This window comes from Aulonocara stuartgranti, assembly GCF_965226115.1.
Source record: "Aulonocara stuartgranti genome assembly, chromosome: 5".
Classification (NCBI taxonomy): Eukaryota; Metazoa; Chordata; class Actinopteri; order Cichliformes; family Cichlidae; genus Aulonocara; species Aulonocara stuartgranti.
Window position 1 is genome coordinate 23,423,485 of NC_138943.1, and position 22,584 is coordinate 23,446,068.

At 40.5% G+C, this 22,584-nt stretch overlaps 2 protein-coding genes across 3 annotated transcripts; both read right to left on the reverse strand.

Moving 5' to 3' along the window:
- Window positions 1-773: 773 nt before the first annotated feature.
- Window positions 774-14,288, reverse strand: timeless (timeless circadian clock). Of its 2 annotated transcripts, XM_082533275.1 has the most exons (30): window positions 14,123-14,288; window positions 12,925-13,066; window positions 12,682-12,835; window positions 12,237-12,351; window positions 12,032-12,094; window positions 11,816-11,917; window positions 11,572-11,727; window positions 11,332-11,465; window positions 10,800-10,887; window positions 10,524-10,700; window positions 10,100-10,317; window positions 9,916-10,019; window positions 8,582-8,751; window positions 8,203-8,328; window positions 7,644-7,795; window positions 7,261-7,358; window positions 7,056-7,182; window positions 6,731-6,932; window positions 6,190-6,326; window positions 5,824-5,903; window positions 5,050-5,173; window positions 4,880-4,962; window positions 4,576-4,730; window positions 4,170-4,398; window positions 3,970-4,038; window positions 3,682-3,800; window positions 3,229-3,466; window positions 1,364-1,415; window positions 1,207-1,271; window positions 774-1,099 (listed from the first exon to the last, which is right to left on the reverse strand). In XM_082533275.1, the coding sequence occupies exons 2-30, from the start codon at window positions 13,007-13,009 to the stop codon at window positions 972-974; spliced, it is 3,750 nt and encodes a 1,249-aa protein (XP_082389401.1). In that variant the 5' UTR covers window positions 13,010-13,066; window positions 14,123-14,288; the 3' UTR covers window positions 774-971. The 2 variants fall into 2 exon arrangements, with proteins under 2 accessions (XP_082389401.1, XP_082389402.1); XM_082533276.1 differs by lacking the exon at window positions 1,364-1,415.
- Window positions 14,289-14,882: 594 nt separating this feature from the next.
- Window positions 14,883-20,677, reverse strand: prph (peripherin). Its single transcript, XM_082533277.1, has 9 exons — window positions 19,928-20,677; window positions 18,398-18,458; window positions 17,996-18,091; window positions 17,145-17,309; window positions 16,935-17,060; window positions 16,588-16,808; window positions 16,378-16,424; window positions 15,779-15,852; window positions 14,883-15,646 (listed from the first exon to the last, which is right to left on the reverse strand). Exons 1-9 carry the CDS (start codon window positions 20,542-20,544, stop codon window positions 15,575-15,577), a joined length of 1,479 nt encoding a protein of 492 aa, XP_082389403.1. The 5' UTR covers window positions 20,545-20,677; the 3' UTR covers window positions 14,883-15,574.
- Between the last annotated feature and the right edge of the window lie 1,907 nt (window positions 20,678-22,584).

Consider the following 22,584-nt stretch of genomic DNA (forward strand, 5'->3'; position numbering starts at 1 on the left):
GTGTCTGTAGATTGTCAGCTCTGCTTCTGGCTCTGTGGGATGGGGGCAGAGCAGATGCTGTGACAGGAAGTTACAAACGTGGTCCAGATGTGAGGACAAAGACCACCTCCAACCCAGCTGGAAAACGTGGACGACTAGAGGCGGTGACTGCAGACTAGATGCAAGATCCACACGTGGAAGGAAACCGAATCACACATTTATTCTTGGGATCTTTTTTTTTTTGCGTTTTTCACAAGTATGACTGAACCAAAGAAGAATTTTTATTTGTTCCGGCTGTCTTGTACATCTCTGTAACTGTAAAGCCATTTTTTTCAAAAACTGAAAGCCACATTTGAAAGCAATAAAGAGAAAAAAAAATGAGTCTGTGTTACTAATTCTATACTTAATTCTTAGTTAATAACATGTATACGCCCCCTAGTGGTGCAACACAGGCCAACGTACAACAACAACAAAAAAATCCTGCCAGGAAGCCATTTTTGTATTCTGTCAACAGTGTGGTTTTATTAATCAGTACACTTGAATAGAATTATCAAGTCCCAAGTCAACACTGACAAGAACTTGAAAATATACATAAGACTTGTATGCATGGAACAGCATTCAGATAAAAAGTTTAATCTTAGAGTAAACATGATGCACAACCTTCCCAGCATTGATGGATATCTATTTGGGAACCTTTTAAGAACATATGTAGACTAACAAAATTAAAGACCAGCAGAACTTCTTTAGCAGGAAATGCCAATAAATTGTCCACTTGGAGAACAAAAAGAAGAAGATTTGTTTCTTCTCTTTTTTTCTTTTTTTTTTTTTTTACACAGGCTAATTTTCCATATGTTCTTTTGGGTTACTTTTTTTTAGTAATCCATTAATAGTTTATCCTGTCTGGACTTCAGGTCTCCAGCGGGCTGCGTGCAACATGCGGGACTTTTAATGCATCTCCCATCTGAAGTTTTACAGCCCATTAAAGGCCGTCTCTAATCCTCCTCTTCCTCTTCTTCAATTAAGACCACGCGTCTTCTCTTCACAGGAGCAGAGATGTCCTCCTTGTCTGAATCTTCATCGCCATTTGTATCCATAGCCGCTGCAGTAGCGGAGTCTTTGTCTGCAAAGACAGCAACGTGTGAGCAAAATGATGAAATGAAATGAATGAATCAAGCTCTGTCATAATCAAACACCAGTGAACCCTTCAAACAAGCAGGAGCACAATACCGTTCTCCTCGTCATCGTCCAAAACTCTGCTTCTGTTTCTTTTAGTTGAGGTGCTGTCCTGGGAACTGATGTAAACATGGATATTTAAAGAGTTAATCCTCTGAGGATTTTCGCCTTATGTTTACTAGTTAATAAAAATCATAGGATGAGACCTCACCTTTCATTTACATCATGTGTGTCATCGACAGGAGCGGCATCTGACTCAGGAGCTTAAAAAACCCCCCACAACAACAAAAAGCCCAGTATGAACACAAGTCACATCAGTGTAATTACTGCTCCATCCCCGATTAACGGTACACATGCAACTTCTTAATTTTACCAGCATTGCAGCCATTTCCCATCCTGATTCTAACGCAGCTGTACTGCTTTGCCCAAACTGGCACAGCAGAGGACTCTCATCATAACATGTGCTTTCTGACTTTATATTATGTGCACCCTGCTTTTTTCTAGCAATTTCAGATGCAACTACAACAAAAACATGTTTGGCATAACTTGCATAAATAAAATACAAGGCATAGCCAAAATATACCCAATACAACATAGCAGTGCTTCACAGACAGATGATAAAACTGCTAAATAGTATAGGAAGCACATTCAACATTAAAAATTAAACTGAGTTTTATATAGAGAGTAGAAAAGAAGTCCTCATCAGTGAAGCTCTGAGACCAGGATTCACCATGGCAACAGGTAAATAAAGAGCAAAGCCTCCATTTAAAATCTGGTGGATTTATCTTAAAAAAAAAACAACAACAAAAAAACCAAAAGAAAAACGAGGAAAGAAAAGTGTAATTTTAGTCAGTAATACCTGTTAAGTTGAATTTGTACTAGATGAAGCTGGAATCCTAATTTTACATTTATTTTGTTTTTGTAAATCAAATTATTCAAACATAACTTGACAGGGACAAAGTGTAGGCGACTCAAACTGAGGATACAAATCTGGAGAAACAGCTAAGACAACGTTTACCGTTTGATCTTTGACATTAGTTACCAAGAGAGCAACAGATAGATCCGCCCTCAAGTCCCTTGACCTTGAGATTCGGGGGTCACTGAAATGCAAACTTGTCTGAGATTTTTAGCAGATACAGGATCAAAATCTTTTCAGCCTCATCTTCACTCAAGTATTCACATTAAGTCTGAGATGCAGCTCTTTGACCGATTATAGTACGACACATTATAACCGACGATTGATCGGTTATAAACTTATGGTACAGTAAAAGTGTCCAGTGCAGGGAAACTGGCTGACAGTCTGACAGCTGCATTAATGTCCACAGTCACAAAGATGGAGACTATTTTATTCTGAGCTGATAATAAATCACTGTCTCCTTCTTTTTAGGTATTCTAACAACTAAACGATTAAAAAGCGCTCATGTGAGGGAGTCAGGGAAACTCCGTTTGTTGAAATAAACCTGCCAACAACCAGGTTTAGTTCACAGAGTCTGCTAAGTGACTCAGGGATGAACATAAAAGCCAAAATTTCCCTCATCTCACGGTTAATAAACTCAGAGTCGTTGGCCAAACCTGCTTCCTGGCATAAGGCCCAGCTTCCACTTCTTTGGTTTGTTTTATATTCAGTTAAGTTTCCACTGTCTAGACTGCAGACCTCCAGAGGGCTGAATTCACCCCCCAAACCACTTTAGGGAGCTTTTGTTTTTCTCAGCTCCTGTCTATAGCTTTTACAGTATACTAAAGATGGCAGCTAATCCTAATCCTCGAACCATCTTCTGTCTTTGCTTCACAGGAGCAAAATGACCCTCGATTTAATCTACAACATCTGCATTAGGCAGCTGAATTCTTTTTTTCAAACTTAAAGCTTTGTTACTTTTTTCCTAAACTACAGATGCAAACAAACAGTGGTCAGTTCTTCACAACCTATGAGAACAATGCTATTGTAACAGATTAAACTACTACATTAATTATTACTCAAGGTTACTGCTACATTGTTGGCTATGTGACAAGCCAAAGTGCTGTAAGCTGTAATTAAATGGTTTCATCCTAGACAGAAAATAAATCTGCCACATATACCTGCATCCTCAGCGGTGTATCGTTTCCTCTTGCGTGCAAGCAGCAGAGCTCTCAGGGCCTGAGCTCTCTGTTCATGAGACGCGTCCTCCTCTTCCTCCCCACGGGGTTCCTCTGCTGGGCTCCTGGTCCCATCTTGCTCATCATCATTTTTAGGTTTGTCCTCCTCAGGGCTGAGAGCTGCAGCTGCACTCCGGAGCTGAGATACACTGATCTTTGCAGGGATTCTCCAGAAGGACTCCTAGTTACCAAAAAACAACAACAACAACAAAAACCCTTTTCAACAACACTCACCTCAAGTTTTTTCTTTTGTATTTAATGTAGTTCTGTGTCATTTCTAAATATAGATTTCTCTAATTCAGCCCAAACTACAGTCGCACAAAACAGATTAGGAGCACAGAATAATGTCACATGACTCATTTGACAGTGAAATATCACTCGCATACAAGCACACACCTGTTCATTTGCAGGTGCTCGCATTCCCAATTTGCGCAACAGTCGTTGGAAGCTCTTGTTTTCCATGGCTTCTTCATTTGACTCTGTGAACGGGGCCAGTGGAACAGGCTGAGACAAACCTGGGAAACGGACCACAATCATTTCAATATCGCGCCAAATAAAAGTAATTACAACATGCTTTAAACGCACTGTGCAGCATGCATCCATATCTTCCTAAAATCACCAACAGCAGAAAAAAAAACAATGTCTGGAAAATGTTTGGTTTTTTTTGTTGACAGATGCACTCACCGTCATTTTCACGATCATCTGCAGTTTTGTTCAGACAATTCTGTAGCCACAACAAAGGTCCAGACATGCCTATGGGGGGAAAAAAAATCCAGATTTTAATATCTTACTACAAACATTAAATCCACATCATCGCATTACATGTTATCCATTCATCCTCTCTGATCAGTGAGAACACAGGGGCAATCTGGCCTTTGTCTCACCTTCCTGTTTCAGAGCATACACCATTTTCTCTACATCAGGTCTCCTTCCTCCTGTAGAGTGCATGCCTTGGCTCCTCCTGCCACCATTTAGTGGTCTTTCACTTTCCTGCTCTTCAAGGTCCTCTGCCTCACTCTCCTCAGACTCATCCTCTTGCTCATATTCATCATCTCTGTCCACAGGATCATCCTGGGTGCCTTGTGTGAGTTCAGCCAAGAACTCTTCTTCAGTCTGCATCAAAAAATGAGTTTAAATTTATTAAGAAATTGACATTTCTTCAAATATAATTCACTTCAATTCAATTCAATAAAACTTTATTGATCCTGAAGGTTGACCCCGAAACAAATCTTATTTGTTCTGAAGTTTTTAATCTCTTATATTTTAAGTATAAAAGACTAAAGTAGCTACCATTCCTTTTCCAGTGCTCTTCCCGTGAGCACTCCGACTTCTCTTCTTATACAGTTCTCGCCTCTCAGACACCAGGCCCATGCTGAGCAGCTTGTCCACCACACGTGCTCGGGAGCGCTTAGCAGTGAGCTTCTTCATGATGCTACCCAGCACATCTGTGAAAGCAGAGGTTTTATCAGTCAAAACTGGACACACATACTGTGAAGCATTCATGCTTAATTTACTGAGATTGGAACAGAGGACAGATGAAAGGTAAAATTTAATTTTTCTGTCATGCGTTTAAAAATAAGAGAATATCTGTTACCATCAGAGTCTCTGTACTCCTCAAACAGCATCTGCAACTCCAGCTCTTGCTCTTCAGTCCACAGAACAATTCCAGTACCTTTCCTTTGAATATGACAAAAATTCTTTAACGGCAGCCTTGTATTATTAGTTTGCATTACATCCTTCATTGAAAATAAATCAAGTACATACTTGGGTTTCTTCAGTTCTTTAGCATTGCCCACCAGGCGCATATGTACCAGCTGCGTCACTACCTGACGCCGAGTGCGGTTGCTGTTGCTTAGTAATGGCAGGAGAGTCTCCACTATGTCTGGCACTATGCACAAGAGTCAGCAGTCAGAAGCTTCATGTACAAGTATATTTAGTAACTTATAACAAGTTTTGGGTGTAATATACTCTGAAGTAACACATTAATGTGGTCACATTACTTTTTCAGTAACACATCACTTACTTAACTCAGTAATCATGTCACAGTTAGAATTATGTTGTTATGGTGCTCCAATGGTTCAATTATTAATAAGCTGGTTTGACAGTCAAAAATGAATTAAAAAGCTATTTCTATGTGTACATATTTCTACAGTAGAACTGCAGTAACAACTGCTCTAAAGTTACTTTGGGTGATTTCTAAATTTGCTTTGATTTCAAGCAATAAAAGGTTTCATGCGTGTTATTATTAGGATGTTGATTTATGTGTGTGGGACTACAGAATAAGATTTATTTTAACTGGAAATTATTTAACTGTGTATTTCAGGCCAAGTTATAGAGTAACACAAAAGGATGTAACAAATACTGTAACAACTTAATTTCTACAGTCATTAAGTAACTCAATGCATTACCTAAAACAAAACAAAAGAAAAGCCCCAAAAGGAATAAGTAATATTTAACATGTTCCATTTTTTTGAGTAATGACCCCAACACTCCTTATAAGAGACAAGAAAAGATGTGCAAACAGCAAACAAAGCCAACCGTCAGAGTCACGGTGCTCCTCGTAGAGTCTGCGCAATTCCTCTTCCTCCTCTTCAGTCCATGCTGGTCTCTTTTCCTCTCTAACAGATTCACAACAATGACATGCAATACTTCAAATTATGGACATAAATACATATGCATGCTTTACATTGTTACACATATGATATGACACATGAACCGTTTTCACACATGAGCGACGAGAAAGTAATTGGGCACACAAGAGGTGCTGCCTAGAAACATGAGATTATTCTCTGTATTATAATGTCTATAATAGTTCAGGGCTGCAGTGCACATGTGAAAATGACTTTACATGAACACATGTATTAAGTCTATGTAAACAGAACCTGAAAAAAGAAAAGCACCCACTCTTTGGTGTAGCCTTCTGTCATCTCACGCACAGCTCCCACATTTTTCCAGAACAGCAGCTCCACATACGCTTTATTGTTCTGTGCTGCCAGTGAAACGAACCGCTTCACTAAATATTTGCCAAGAGTCACTAGTTCCTGTGATGGAGAAGAGGAAAAAAACATGTAAGCGATTGTGTAATATCTAAGCTTTATATCAACAGCTTGCAGAAGAAAGTGTTCTTTTTAATTGCTAGATATCTGACATGCCAGGTGCCCTCCGGTGTTATCAGTCACAGAAGCTTCCCTCACCTGAATGTAACAGCGTCCCCTCCCTTTAGTGCATGTTCTGGCTGCACACCAGGCAACCTTATTTTCTTCTACAAAGAGCGCTTCAGACATAACTGATTTATTATCCACCGTCAGGGTAGTCCCTGAATGTGGATATTCTGGTATCAGAATTTAGCATCGGTAGGAACCTCCCATAGTGAGCTATCTCACACAGATGTCAGAGAAACTTAACTAGGATTACCAAACGCCTTCCTCCAGTGTTGTTACCCTACCTGGTAAGCAGCTGCAGCAGGGTCATTTAAGATTTTGTTGAAAATGTGGAAAACTGACAACTGGAAGAGCAGGGCGTCCATTTTAAGGTCAACAGCCAGGCGGTGCAGCATTCGAGCAATGCAGTGGTTTGTGTGTGGGGTGTTTTTTGAATAGGATTTCAGCAGGAGAAGGTACGGATGAACAATACCGGGGTTGGCAAATCTGTAAAGACCAAGAGAAGGGGCAAACTTCCCATTAGGAAAGTCACAGAACTGTATGCAAACAGACTCTAAGGCAACATTTAGCATGGATTACAGCACAGATTTGCCACAAGTTACTTCTCACCTCTTGATGAAGTCTAGAAATTTGAACTCTGTTTCAGAAACCTGGACAGACTCCAGCTCTTCCTCTTCCATCTCTGGCCCATCCTCCTCCTCTTCCTCCTCCTCCACCACAGCAGTCTGAGATGACCCTGAAGTCAAAAGCAAAGGTTTGAATCCTGCATGGAGGCTTTTGCACAAGAATGATAAATATACATTTCAATACTTACTTGGCAGTTTGGCATGGAGGATCTGCTTAAGGAGTTCCAGTTCCTCTTCAGGTTCCACATCAGCTGAACCAAACACATCTCCCTCTGGCCACACCTCTCTGAGCATGACAAGAAAGGAAAAAAACACAAACATTTTCCTAACTACACATGCCTGCTTAGAAACTTAGGACAACTGAAAGAAAAGTCTAATTTAATAATTGAATAAACAAAGTAATTTTTAACCTTTAAAAACTTCTTCTAGAAAAGGCATTTTTCGTATCCACATGATTTCAAATTGAGTCTCTATTGTGGTTAACTTCAGAAACTGTAAATTTTAAACATTTTGCAGTGGCCACTATAAGATTTAAATAAAAAAATAAAAAATAATACTGAGTTTTACTGACCTGGCAGCACGCAGCAGCCCCAGAGCTTCTGGGCCCATTCGAGCCAGCAGAGCATCCTGCACTCTCACCATAGCCTCAGTACGCTGATCCTCAAGGGGAGTCTCAGACGTGGCATCAAACGGCACTAAGCTTTGAGTTAAAGATTCAGACAACTGCAAACAGAGGACAAGAGGAGACACTGAGCGTGAGCAAGTTTGTCACATCGATATGTTTTTGACATTTTTAAGACCTCTTGTCTAAAATCAGCTCTGAAACAAAGCTTTCTCTCTGCTACTCCTGATAATAATATTATAATATACTTACAATGCAACAATATTGGAGTGTGAGTGTGTGTGAATATAAAGCACGTAGACATAGATAAAACAGCTATATGGATGTGAGTGAGATCAGGTGCCTGAGAGCAGAAAGGACTCTGAATGCTCACATGGTGTAGAAAGGTGCTTTTTAACTACCAGTCAGGTCTATAAGTTTCTAGATAATGGTAAATTATTTTGTAACTTTCCAATTTCATGTTTCTACATAACCAAACAAACATCTCGAGGCTGAGCTTCACACCAACCTTAAACCCTGCACCCTTCAGCTCTTCCTCTACAATCTTCCAGGTCTCCTCCAGGGCCTCTGGACTAGTTTCTGGAGCTGCCTCCTTTTTCTTACCATGAGACTTTCTCCGCTTCACCCTCTTCCTCTGAAGAGTTAACAGAGCAAATGTTAACATTAAAAAAAACAAAAAACAAAAGCAAGTGAAAATAAAATAAAATAAACAATAAAAACAAAGGTGAATCAAATAGACCAATACGGCAAGGCCGGGACGGTTCATTTGGTAAAGTAAATCCGTTGTGCATCTTTCTTGGCCTTTAGACAATAATTCTGATGGCAAAAGAACCAAATGGGACAGGCGGAAAAAAAACAAACATTGCAAATTAAGCACAAGAACTTACCTGCACCATCAAGTTTCTGCGGCCTTTGCAGAAGCGCTCTAACATTCGCAAGAAGAGGTGAGTTGACTCTACCAGGTCTTTGAGGTAGGATTGAGGTTGCTTGGTTTCATCATACTTTCTCAGCAAGGTCAGGAAAATCTCTCTGTACTCCATCAGGTAGAATATGTTACCTAGAAAGTAAAAGTAAACAGATGAGACAAACTCAAACACTGGGGATTGTCTTAGTGGTATACACGGTTGTGGACAGAAGTTTACATCGGCTCATGATGGGCATGAATGTTGTGGTTATTTTTGGATTTTAACAATTTCTGTGAGTTGTTCTTGTTCCAGGTTGGAATAATTCTACAGTATGTCTTGGGTGAATAAGTATGAATTTATATTTCAAACATATACCACTAATATCTGGCTCATATTAGTAACGATCCTCTAGCTGCTGATTTGAGGGGAAGGTGAAAAATTTGGAGGTAGTCCTCCTTGTTAATTATTCCATCCACTTTGTGCAATGTACCAGTACCACTGGCAGCAAATTAAGTCAAGTTTGAAGACCTTACCTTCCCTCCTCCATACATACCTCTTGACAGCTCAATCTCTGTCTCATCTGACCCTAAAACTTTTATCCAGAAGGCATTTGGCTTGTCTCTCACTTGATGGTGATGTAAAATCCACTTCACTGTGGACAGTGATGCTGGTCTTTCAGCAGTTTCCAGTTTATGGCAGGCTTGAGCCTTGAGGTTCCTGGGTTGTTCCTGACCAATTTCCTCTCATCTGAGGGTGACAGTTTGGGTCTTGTTCCAGACTTTGGCAAAGTCTGAATTACTGATCTTAGAATCTGCAGTTGTTTAGAAATGGCTCCAAGAAATCTTCCCAATTTGTGCAAATCTACAATTCTCCTTAGCACGTCTGTGAAGTTCTTGGGCTTCCCCATTGTACTTAACAATTGTCAATCCAATGAGTGCTATCAAGCAAATCCTTTTCATGCCAGTTGTACTCAATCATGACCATGAGCGAGAAATTAATAGGCCTTGGCGAGTTGAAAGTCACTGTAAAACCTTCAGCACCACTTGTTAAAAGAGTGTATTAGTGGTACATATTTGAGACTGTTTGTATACTTTGACCCTGCGTGGTTCAGAGAAAATCCAAAATAAATTAAAACTTGTGAACTAAAGTCTTCTTTTTTAAAATCATTTAAGATTTATGTTGTACAAAAGCCCAAATTTACCATGACATTCATGCCCAAATGTCTGATCATAACTATACATATGCTAGAAGACCATGTGAAAAACTGTTCACCTTGAACAAAAGTTATATATAAACTTTTAAACCTACAATCTTACTTTTAATGACGCTGGAACTCTGCCGGATGCTTTCATCCTGCGATCTGTCCATCTCATTCACAGTTAGCAGCAGTTCTTGATATGCCTTTAGTGCCAAGTGCATCCTAAAAGGAACAAATCGCAGCAGTGTTGGGCCGACTCAAGTATTCGATTCCATTAACCAGCTTCTAAACGATCGCCTTACCTGCGGGACCAAGAAGTGGCCTCTTTCCGGTCTGTGAGCAGCATCTCATAGTAGTTGGTAATGTTGCGCTCAATAAAATGAAACGCCCGGATTGACATGGTCTCAGAAACTAGGTCGGCACGGAAACAACTGCCTCTGTTGAAAGCCATGAAAAAGCTGAGTGCCCACAGGTAATAGGTCTCATCATGTTGCTGAGTCTGCTCACGAATGAGGCTTTCCTGTTGAGAAGACAAAGACAAAAATCTGGTGAAAACAAAAAACCTTAGATGCCCTTTTTGGATGTTTTCGATGGTTTTAGATGTCGAGGTAAGAAGCATCTTCCTGTTCACAAAAAACCATTTTAATAATTTAGCTGAGAAAAACTTGTGTTCAGCATGTCACTGTGCATCTATACAAAAAAATAAGACACATAACAGCGGCCGACCTTAACGAGGTACATGAGTCGATTGTAGCAGTTCTCCAAGAAGTCCACACAAAACTCTCGCAGGAAAAGTCGAACATTTAAGGCCGAACGTCGTTTCTCCCCACTTTCTTGGGCCTTTCGATGCCTCTTGGGAACACGTCTCACTGCTTTGCCAATGTCGTGAGTGTAATTTTTGAACTTAAAAAAAATAAATAAATAAAACAGACACAATAAATTATTTTCTCTTAACACGATCTCTTAATGGAAAGATTTCATAACGGAAATTGAACAGCTCACATTCTGAAGGTTCCTGTGATAGATCACATCTTTGTCCCCTATTGCCTTCAGTCCTTGAACAACAAAAGACCCTCCGAAGCGAGAATGTCTAAGAGGAAAACAACAGCATATACATTGTGTCTCAGTACTCAGGATGCTATAGTGTTTTTGGGAACATTTTTGCAAGCATATAATGACATTTATCCATCCATCTGCGCTCATTCTAAACCAACTTGTTGCAACTCCACCATGTGTCTTAATGCTATGCTGACTTTTGCCATGAAACTATTTTTTACTGCAACTCTTCTGTAGCTGCACCTCACCCAGAAGTATTCCTAGTTCACAGATACTTCTAATGTAATACACATTATTGTAAACAGTTCCGAATTGCAGCAAGGAAGTGATTTTGACTGAGAAGATCAGAGGTTCAAGTTGGAACCCTTGTTTACCCAGGACCTCTGGCCCATCACCACTTGAAAATCTATGTGCATTTAAACTCTTCTGTAATTGGCAACGGTAAACTTGGCACTAAAGAACATCTGTGTGTCTGCACCTGGTCCCTCTCTGTAAAGTGCGGGAATGTTTCTCTGCATGCTCCTTCTGCCTCAGTGCCTCCAGCTCATTAGAGTCCTTCTTCTTCTCTTCTGCTGAACGAGCATGGCCGGCACTCACCAAAGCTTCTGGAGTCTGTAAAGAAAGAAAACAACAACAACAAAAATAACAAAACCCACTGAAACAGAGAACAGCTAGAACATTTAGATGTGCACTCCCAAAATGGATCTTTCTGTCTAACCTGGTCTCTGAACATAAGGGAGATGATTTCCAACACATGCATACTCCACTGCTGCTCACTCTGTGCTGAGGCCAGGAACTTGATCAGGTCATCAAAGCCGCTCATGTGAATGGCCCACAGCACTTGATCATGGACACTGGCATCATCATCCACTTTCTGCAAATAAAGGATAAAAAGAGAGAGATTAGGGATGGGAAGAACTTGCACTTATATGGAATCAGCATAATTCTTTTTTAAGTCAAACCTTCTCTTCACTGGGGTTTGCAGGTACATGAAGCACATTTCTAACCAGCAGCAAAATCCTCTCTATCAGCAGGTTATCTTCTTCCTGTCTCTGCTCCCAGTCCTGAGTGACCAAAGGTGAGGATGCAGACAGAAAGGCATGAAGAATCAGAAGCATTTTTACTCTGAGTGGAAACTGCTCAATGAAAACAAAAATCTGAACAAGTGAAATACTCACAAGTTGTAGAAGGTTGTACAATGTCTCACTCAAGATACAAAACACACTCTCACTGGCAAATGCCTGAAAATTAAAGATAATGATAAAGTGGCAACAGTGATACTTTTATTGTGTGCTTTATAAAAACATTGTCTGCAAATATTTTGTTTGTAATTACATAAAAACCACTTTTTATAAAATCCTTGCTTTATTGCTCTTCAAATACCTCCTTATAAGCCTGCAAATGAGATGTCACTTGCAAAAAGTGATGCCTGAACACCGGGTCATCTGGGACTTTACCAAAACAGAGCATGGCAGGCTGCGTGAGGTTGACCATGAGTCTAGAAAAAAAAGAAAGAGAGATTTTAAGTAACAGATTGTTTTTTAAACCAACTGGTATTGACAGAGAATCAAATTTATTAATTTTCTAACAATAATGTGTCACCATAGTAACACATGTTACACGAATTGTATTAAAGGACAATATTACTATTTTTATTTGTCACTGTCACTTACCTATCAATCAATCTTTACTCCAGAATCACAAAACATATCACATAACACAAAAATAAGATAAAAAATATACCCAAACAACCTTCGCTAAAATACAGATGAGCATATTTATATATATACACATATATTTTATAGATGAGACTTCTCAGGATTGGTACCTGATGCAGGCATCAAATAAGGCTTTGTCCTGTCTGTGCTGAATGATAATAGGCAGAAGGTCATTCTGTACAATCTGGCTTTCACCCAACTGCTGCCGGACATCACGGGCGTCATCTTCATGGCGTAAATAGCGAATCAAGTCTTTCACGCTCTCTGTAACATAGAGACACGGCAGCTGTGAGAGGACTGTTCTGGATCAAAACAACAACTACATATATATTTACACTTCAAATAGGACTCACCTAAGCAATCAGCCTCCTTGTGATAGGTGTCTCCCTCCAGATAACCTAGAGCACTGCACGTTGCCAAAAGTTCACAGTTCATCATGAATAAGTCCACACACCATCAGGGTGCCTTGAGGTCCAGGGGATCAGCGTAAGTGACCTAAAATTGTCAGAATAATCACAAAAACTCAAGCTGAAATAATTACTCCTTACAAACAAGGTTAGCAAAAGAGCGTCTCAAACGTGTCCTTGAAGTAGATGGCCTACAGCAGCAGAGAACCACACTGGGTGCCACTCCTGTCAACTAGGAAAAGGAAACTGGAGCTACAATTACCACAAGCTCACCAAAATTGGGCAAAAGAAGACCTGAAAATGGTACCTGGTCTGACGAGCCTCAATTTCTGCTGCGACATTCAGACAGTAGAGTCATAATTTGGTGAAAACGTGGTTCAGGCTGCTGCTGCTTGTGTAATAGTGTAGAGGATATTTCCTTGGTATGCTTTGGACCCTTTAGTACAAACTGAGCATTGTTTAAACAACACATCCTACGGAGTTATTGCTACTGACCATACCTACAGTGAACCCACCTTCTGATGGATGATTACAAGCAGGATAACATCATGTCATAAAGCTCAATTATCTCTAACTAGTTTCTTAAACATGACACTGAGTTCACTTTCCTGAATCTAACACAGCATCTTTAGGTTGCGGTGAAACAGGAGATTCTCATCGTGGATGTAGTGCCACCAAATCTGCAGCAAATATGATGCTGTCATGTCAATAAAGACCAAAATCTCATAGGAATTTTTCCAGCAGCTTGTTGAATACTATGAATTAAGGCTGTTCTGAAGGCAAACGAAACTCCAACCAGGTACCAGCAATGAGTACCTAATAAATAAAGCGACACATTTTTCCATATACCTACTCAGCTGTGTTTGACTTGATGACCAACCTTGTTAAGTGTGTGTCGGTACAAACTGAGTGCAATCTAGCTTTACTACAATTACTACTACTTATTTACAGGACCTGCTGAAGAAAACTGACTTATGTTATTGGTGGCATATTTAGAGCTGTATACTATATACTTATAATACTACTATGCTACTATTTCTGCTAAGACTGCGGTCTTCCTTCAGATCGGTAACCTTGTGTCAGAGCAGCTACCTTAGGTTTTACGTTTCATACAGTATAAAGAAAGTAGAAACAACGTACTTACCTTCCAGGTCGTCCAAATATTGTTTCAGTCTCTCCTTTTAAACAACCACCAGCGCATTTGGCGCTGTCTTTTCTAACAATATACGGCTGTTTTCCACCTGCAGTCACACAACTGCGACAAACCGGACAAGTCTCGCGCCAAGACCGCGAGCGAAAACTCTGGAGGCGGATGTAGAATGTCGTCACGACGTAAAGTAGCTATGCCCTGATTTTTGCCTTTCAGGTAGCGCCTTTTTAAGTTGGGGACTGAAAAAATAATGTACACCGCTGACATGGCTGTGTTAAGTTTAAGTGAAGAAGCTTAATACAGAGATTTGAGGCAGCAGGAGTCAAGTATGGCGGAAGCAAAGTTCGCGAAATGTGTGGAAAACAGCTGCAGTCTGCGATGAAGGTTCGCCTGGGAGGTGTCACTCAGGGAAAAGGAAATATAACAAACGGTCCTGTGTGATGGATATGACCCTGTGCAAAAATGCTAAGAGTTGCATAAACTAAACTATTAGAATTTATTTTAAGCTGTCATTGACTAATACCTTTGTGGTCTTGCTCCCAACTACACCTCAGCTCTCTTACTACCCGATTCACGTACATACTAAAAGTAGCCAGATCGATCCACATATCGATATCATGGATGCTAAATATTGGTATCGGAACTAGTAGCGTAATAGGATCGATAGTTTGCATCTATCCTCTAATTTTATTATGCAACCCACTTCACACATGAAAATTGCAAAATGCAGGTTATGGAGAGACACACAACAACACTGATTTGCATGGATGGCGTTTATTTTCACGGATGACTTTTATTCTCACATACATATTTTTTCCTCAGTGCCAGATACACACGGCATTGCAAAGCAAAATTCATATTTTCACTGTCAGAATTTCCTATTGTATTTACTAATAATCCATGTATTTGGTCAATGGTGATTTGCACAGTAAGAGGACAGCAAAGCTTCTAAAACAAATGCAGACATCTTGATTTGTTCTCAGTCGGTTTTTAAGGTTTGTTGGCCAAAGGGCAGTGTCAAGCAGTTTGTTAGTAAGGCATTCATATATAGAGAGAGAGATTTATACAACACAAACAACTAAAATGCTGTACATAAATGATGTAGTTTAGGGTGTGGTTTAATACTCTGCTACAAATGTGAGATCATCTTAGGATTGCACTGTAAACCAAGGCCTCTGCGGTTTGTTTATAAAGGGGTTTTACTGCTACAGAAAGCAAAAGTGTTTAGCAAAAATTTGGGTGGTTTAAATAGCACCAGATTGACACTGTCTAAAGGAATTCATCCATGGTTGCACCTATGCTGAGAGACAATTTGCTAAACAGTGAAACTCGTAACTAGTGAGAACGAGAACTACAGATCGGAGTTTGTTTTTCTATTTTTCATCAACATTTTCAGTTTTGTTTCTATCATGGCACTGGCCTTCATATTATGTAATGAGTTTCTGTCTACTCATCCCTGTCATCCTTGTCAATTGCACCAGAATCTCTATCTTTCTCCCTCCTGGATTCCTTCAGCACCTAAAGAGGAACATAATATCCAGGTTAGTATAACTTTTCTATGCGATGCATACTAATATTGTCGTTGTGTTACTTGCCAGTGATCAGTGTTGTGATCTTTGGTAAGCAACATTTTTCTATAAATTGCCTTACCTCTCCATCTCTAGTCTCCACTGTCTTTATCACGACAGTCCTCTTGCTCATGCTATCCGGAGCTTTTTCATAGTCTGCAAAAAGGTTCCATTAAAATGCTGCTTAGATTTCAACATTTAGATATATGTGCACTCACGAAAAGATGAGTTTTACTTTTGAGAGATTTATTAGAAAAGTTGAATCATCTTGATGAATGACTGAAAGAGTTTATTACTGGACAGTGATAAGAGGCAAAGTTCTGGGATTCTAGGCCCCCTTAATCCTAGAAGTAAAAGAACCCATTGTTTTAAATGAGAATCCTAGATTACTTTTACATCTGCACCCGGCATGAGCCTCTCCTGTTAGAATAATCAGTAAAAAGTGGAGCTTTTCTTTTGGAAAATGTTTTCTGTGATAAAAGAAGTCACAACACATTTTTATTTCATTACAATTTGTGCCAGTGACTAAGCCAAAGAGAGCAGGTCAGAAACAAAATGGGAATTCTTACAATGCTGAAGAAAGTGAAGAGTAATCAAATGGTTACAGCTTTAATGGAAAGATGTGAGAGAATTTAATCTAATATTTGACTGTGAAAAAATCCCCCAACAACTGTAGCTTACCTCCAAGGTGATTGCTCATGCCAATATTGAGGATGGGAACAGAAATCCTAAACAGAAAAATAACATGATGGTGTTACAACGTGTAATAAAAAGCTAATTGTTTTGTTGCACTTGAGTTGTACCATTATCTGGGGCTAAGCTTTGAAGAAACAGATGATACTGACCATGTTGTTACTAATGAAGACATGGACGCAGCATGTTCTCGCTCACCTGCTCTCCTCCCCCTCCAGCAGTTTGCGGTAAGTGGCAATCTCAATGTCCAGAGCCATCTTGACATTGAGGAGATCCTGGTACTCGCGAAGGTGGCGAGCCATTTCTTCCTTCAGGTGGCGGATCTCATCCTCCAGCCTGCCTATATTATCTTGGTAGTTGGCTGCCTCATTGCCAAATTGATCCTCCATTTCACGCATCTGCCTCAGCAGAGCTTCATTCTGAGAAAACAAAAAAACCCACATTTGGACATCATACTTTAGACGTCCATCCAAAAACATCTCGACTGCTGATACTTGTGTATAGTACATTATGATAGATTAATGCCATCTGGTACTCCAGCTTACCGTGTTCTTCAGTGCATCAATTTCACAGTTAAGAGACTGAATCTGCCTCCTGGACTCGTTAGCCTCCTGCTTGGCCTGCCTCAGTGCATCATTGTTGCGCTTTGCAGACTCAGTCAGATCAACAAACTGAAAAAAGCAAAAGATGAAGTACACACACAAAAAAATACTTATATACTTGTGTATGGCCCATGTGTCTTTCTCTCTGCCTACCTTGGACTTGTACCATTCCTCAGATTCTTGCATATTCTTTAAGGCAATGGTTTCATATTGGGCTCTGATTTCCCTCAGAGCACCAGTTAGATCAGGCCTGGAGCTGCTGTCCACCTCCATCTTCAGCTGCTGGGTTTGGACGCTCACTTGTACATCCTGGATTTCCTGATGACGAATAGAAGCACATAAAAATTGTGAAAACAGTTTTCCTTCTGCAAAGATGCTTTTCAAATTCTTTTCCTCAGTGAGAAACATCTGTGTAACCCTCCATTAATACCACACCGGAGGCCGGGTCTCACCGATAATGGCTAACTCTTAACTCTCAACACTAACAGGAACGTCTCTCACAAATCCTTGCATATCCAATCCTGGAGTGTATTTGCCGGTCATAGCATATGGCTGCCCCTCATTGAATCTGCTTCTTTCAGAGGTTTCTTTCCTGTAAAAAGGGAGTTTTTCCTCCCTACTGTCGCCAAGCGCTTGCTCAAAGGGGGTCGTTTGATTGTTGGGTTTTCTCTGTATTATTATAGGGTCTCTACCTTCAAATGCCTTGAGGCATCTAATGTTGTGAGTTGGAGCTATAGAAATAAAATTGAATTGAATTGTTTAGTGTTATATTCACTTAAGTCATTTAATCTGATTATGATGATTTAAATGCAAATTAAATCATCATAATCAGATTAAATGATTTAAATGACATTCAATCACAGAGGAATTACTTATTTGGAAAGAATGTTACAATTTTAGATCTCCAGAAAATATTCTGTACTTTGATAAGTGAACCCTGAAAGAAAGAGGGTTCACATTTTTACAAATAGAGAGAAGTGGGGTGCTGTGATAGGACCCCATACCTCATCGTGGATTTTCTTTAGGAATTCAATCTCATCCATCAGAGACTCAATCTTCCTCTCCAACTCCAGACGAGACAGTGTGGCATCATCCACATCCTATAAAACAATGGCAATGACAGACATAAATAAAATGCAATAGAAAACATTCACTGTATGTGTGTTTCAATTGTACAAACATCTGCACCCTGAGAGGATACAATTTTTATATAAAAACATGCATTAACTAAAAAATGTACACAGGTTCCTGTGTGCACTGGTGTGGATCAATGCCATTTTAGGAATCTGCCCTGTAATGTTACTGTGGCAGTATTACATAAGTATGGGAGGTGGAACAAAGCTTGTCCATTGTGACCTGAAAGGGGACACTATAATCAGTCACAGTCCACTGAGCCTGTTGTTTACCTTGCGGAAGGCAGTTAGGTTATTCTCAGCATCTGCCCTCTTCTGGGCTTCTTCATCCAACCTAAGAACAAAATGCAATATTTTCAGTAATGATCAATGACAGGTGGACAATTCCCCCCCCCTAAGAATACTGTCTGAGTCAAAGGTTGCAGGAGGGCATCAGCTGGCAAAAAGCTTTCTGGATCAATTTGTTAATTTGTTGTGTTGTAAAAAGGATTTTTGGGAGTGCGCCCACTGGGATCAGCTGCTCTTCCTCTTGGCTAATGTGGCATCTCTGCAGTTCAATAAGGTCATGCACTCAGAAGGGTTATGCACACACACACTTATAATTTTTTAACATATTTTTTAAATCATTACACTAGTGAAGCTAGTTTACTGTGATAAAACATTAAAGAGTAGAATTTGCGTGATATCAGAAAACATTTAAATGAATTATAGGTTTCTGCTTATTCATTGGATTTCTTGTCGAACGTATGTTAAAGTTCTATAGTCCTTGACCTAAATGCAGAACATCTAAGTTTGCTTCTGCTAAGTTCTTCTGGGCTGTTAGTGTCTGGAAGTGCAGGTGAAGGCAGGCCCATCTATTATGTCAGACAGAGGTCTTACCCGGGCTGGACATAAAGTAGATTAGTGGGTCCTGCTCCCTCATCTTTAATTCATGTCGTGTTACACAGGGTCTTTTGTCCTAATGGGGTCTCTGGCACCGTCCCCTCAGCACACAGAGGGACACTGAAAATACACCTAATGGAGTCATTGAGTCACATTGATTTTTCCTGACGCTATCCTCACCACGCCTGACACCCAGCCTCTCTTCCTCTGGTCCCATTTCCCCTCTCTCTTTCCTCGCTGGTCCTCACCAGCCCCTCCCTGTGTCCGATTTCTCCATCCTTCTCCTCCCTCTTCTTGTCTCCCTGTCTGCATGAATTCTAATGTGCATTTGTAAAGCACTGTACAGATTTGGCATTCAAGAAAACTTGACATTATTTGGCATCAATCACAGTGTCACAGATTTTTTTTCCTTTGATCTCTTTGCTTTTGTTAATAGACATTTTCACCTTACTTTTAGTTACTCAGTCTTTCAAGACATTTATATATAACCAAATATGAATTGCAGATATGATACGATGCAGCCTCCTGTGTCCTCTGTGTCATGCTGCTGCTTTTGTGCCACGCCCAACCTCACCCTTTACACGAGTCAAGTAGCAGCACAGCAGATTCTCTGTCTCCTTTTCGCTTAAAATGGGAGGAAAGAAAACTAGATAATCCTATCTATCTATCTATCTATCTATCTATCTATCTATCTATCTATCTATCTATCTATCTATCTATCTATCTATCTATCTATCTATCTATCTATCTATCTATCTATCTATCTATCTATCTATCTATCTATCTATCTATCTATCTATCTAGCTATCTATCTATCTATCATCTAGCTATCTATCTATCTATCATCTATCTATCTAGCTATCTATCTAGCTATCTAGCTATCTATCTGTCTGTCTGTCTGTCTGTCACCTTGGTACCAACCTTTGCTTGAGTAGGGCCAAGTCTTCTGCCAGGTTATCCCTCTCCAGCTGGTATTGGTCCCTCTCTTTACCAATAGCATCCATCTGGCGCCGCAGCTCCCTCAGCTCCTCCTGGAAGAGCTCAGATGCACGGTTGGGCTGCCCGTGCTGCTGCTGGCCCTTGAACTGGTTGAGCTCCTGCTGCAATGCACCATTCTGCTGTTCCAGGTATCGCACCTTCTCAATGAAGCTGGCAAAGCGGTCGTTGAGCTCCTGCAGCTCGGCCTTCTCATTGCTGCGGGTGGTGAGGAACTCCTGGTTGATGGCTTCAGCCAGAGTGAAGTCCACCTTGTCATAGGAGAGGCGAGGGGGCTGGGGGCTAGGGCGGGAACGCTGTTGGTGGAAGGTGGTGGATCGGGATGTCACCACAGGTGACATCGAACGCATGTAGCGTCCCGCAGAAACAGGCATTCGAGAGGACACGGGGGTGTAAGAGGACATGGAGTGTGGGCTTCCAAAGGTGCGCCTGTAGGAGGTATGCACTGAAGAGTGGCTCATGGTTGGGCTGGTTCTGCTCTCTGCCGCTGAGGATAGATGGAGTGATGTAGGCTTCAAGAAGCTTGTAAAGCAACAGGACATCAGACTGAAGAGATCTGAGGGTTTTTATGCACTCAGGCTAGTTGCCCTATGAGCATCACACCTCCCCCCTCACTCATTTTCCTCACCCCACCCACATGAAGCCTTCCTTACTCAATCAGTTATCAGCACACCAGCTTTGACCACTCCCTACCCTTCAGAGCCCAGCACAGAAAGACTGCCTCTTTCTGTGCTGTCACCAATCCTCTGCCTTGCTCTCTGTTTCGACGGTACCATCCTTTTAACCAGAGCATTTGGCAGAGAGCCACAGCAGCTTCCACAACACTACTTTAAAAACTAAGGTCTCCTCACTCCTGCCCTCCTCCCCTCTCTGATTTTTGCACTCGCTGACATCTTGAACTCGTGTTTTCTCTGTCAGTTTTAATTTCTTATATCTTGCCAGTAACAGTGCCAGCTGAGGATTTTGTTACCTGGTTCTCAGTATAAGAAAATGTGAAATTCTATTCTTAATTGAATCACATAGGTACATTGATCTGATTCTTTCCTTTCCATTTGTCTCCCTGCCTCTCTCCTCTTTGTCTCTCTCTCCTTTTATAGTAATGGGATACTTTATTGATATTCTGGGCGTCTGGGACAGAGCCATGACTCTGCAGTTATGCTATCCATTTGAAATGCACTAAACCCAGTAATCCCTGTTTGAGTATGTCAGAAAAATCTGGATTTTTGTATCTCTGGATTGTAAGTTCATGGAAACACTGGTCTTGCAGATGGAACAGGTGACATACAGTGACTTTTGTTACAGCAAGCTCACAGAGTCTGTGATTTACCAAGAACAAATGATTTCTATTATACTCTAATGCACCAAGCCAATAAAGTGCAGCTTCCCAGAATTCTTCTCTTTACATTTGCTGTTTTTCCTCCAGGTGCAGACACAAAAATAAGCTACAATAGAACAAATATGTGTTGCAAGTATAAAGTGTAATTGCAAGGTTGCAAACTAAAAAGTCATGATATCCCACTGTGCCATTTAAGAATATTAGCTCAAACTGTGAAATCTAAGTTATAATTGAGGATTACATGATAAGCACATGGCACTGCAACAACTATAAAAAGTATGACTCAGTCTGGCGTAAATATTAAGCATTAAAAGAAGATTTGAGGTAATGCCTTCAGATCTCTCAGCAGTCTCTGTATGTGCCTGTTTGTGTAAAGCAATTTTAAGCGAGGTCTGCAGACAGTCCAGCATAAAGTTGATGTAATACAGAGCATGCTCTGTGTCGACTGGGTGTGGCACTCTTTGTGTCTCCGGTGATGCTCAATACCTCTGATAGAATCATAGCCATTCAAGTGATTACATATGTTACAACACACATGTGACACAGTCTATCATGTTATTTCCTCCTTCTAACACATATACCCACACGCCATTACAAATAAGTCAACAGCCTTTATTCAAACTCAGTATTTTCTGATTAGATTTAAATTTGGGTTTCCTCTTCCTGAAGGATCATCTGCAGCACCCTGTAGTGTAATTAGTCTAATCTCTTTTTTTTACATCTTTCATTCACACTCACACAAACGCACTCAGTTTTGCTCTGCACTTCAGATCTGCAGCTACTGCCGAGGCCTGGCTCTCTGTGTAACAAATGGCCTGTTATCCTTGGCTCTGTAATCTAATCAACCTGCTGTATGATCAGTAATGCTTTCTTCTTTCCCTCCCCCTATTTGCACAGAGCTCATCTCACTTTCTATTGTTTCCAGATTCTGCTCCAACCAGCCAGAATGGCTTCTGTCAAAGTTTCTTATCCATCCTGAGACTACCTGCACTTTTTTACAATAGCTTTAACTGTGTTTATGTGAGGCACATGCACTTATGCCCACATTTAAAAAAACATCATAGTCAGTGATTTTTGAGGGCGACTGTATCAATAATACTAACCACCAGCCAGATGCTGCCATTAGCATTGATCCTTCTGGTTCTCTGAGTATTCCCGAGGGGGCATGCCCTCAATGCTTCTTCTTTGACACTGTCAGGATAGAATATCTTTTCCCATTTCAACCTGCTGAACTCAGTGTGTGCAT

Excerpts from the sequence above, each read along its gene's own strand:
- prph (XM_082533277.1), bottom strand. The coding sequence starts at position 20,544 with ATGTCCTGTTGCTTTACAAGCTTCTTGAAGCCTACATCACTCCATCTA. Across the intron at positions 18,459-19,927 it reads TTGGCCCTACTCAAGCAAAG|GTTGGATGAAGAAGCCCAGA; the intron begins GTTGGTACCAAG and ends TTTTGTTCTTAG. Across the intron at positions 15,647-15,778 it reads TGGAGACTAGAGATGGAGAG|GTGCTGAAGGAATCCAGGAG; the intron begins GTAAGGCAATTT and ends GTTCCTCTTTAG.
- timeless (XM_082533275.1), bottom strand. The coding sequence starts at position 13,009 with ATGATGAACTGTGAACTTTTGGCAACGTGCAGTGCTCTAGGTTATCTG. Across the intron at positions 7,796-8,202 it reads TGAAGGGTGCAGGGTTTAAG|TTGTCTGAATCTTTAACTCA; the intron begins GTTGGTGTGAAG and ends CTCTGTTTGCAG. Across the intron at positions 4,399-4,575 it reads AGAGCACTGGAAAAGGAATG|ACTGAAGAAGAGTTCTTGGC; the intron begins GTAGCTACTTTA and ends TTTTTGATGCAG.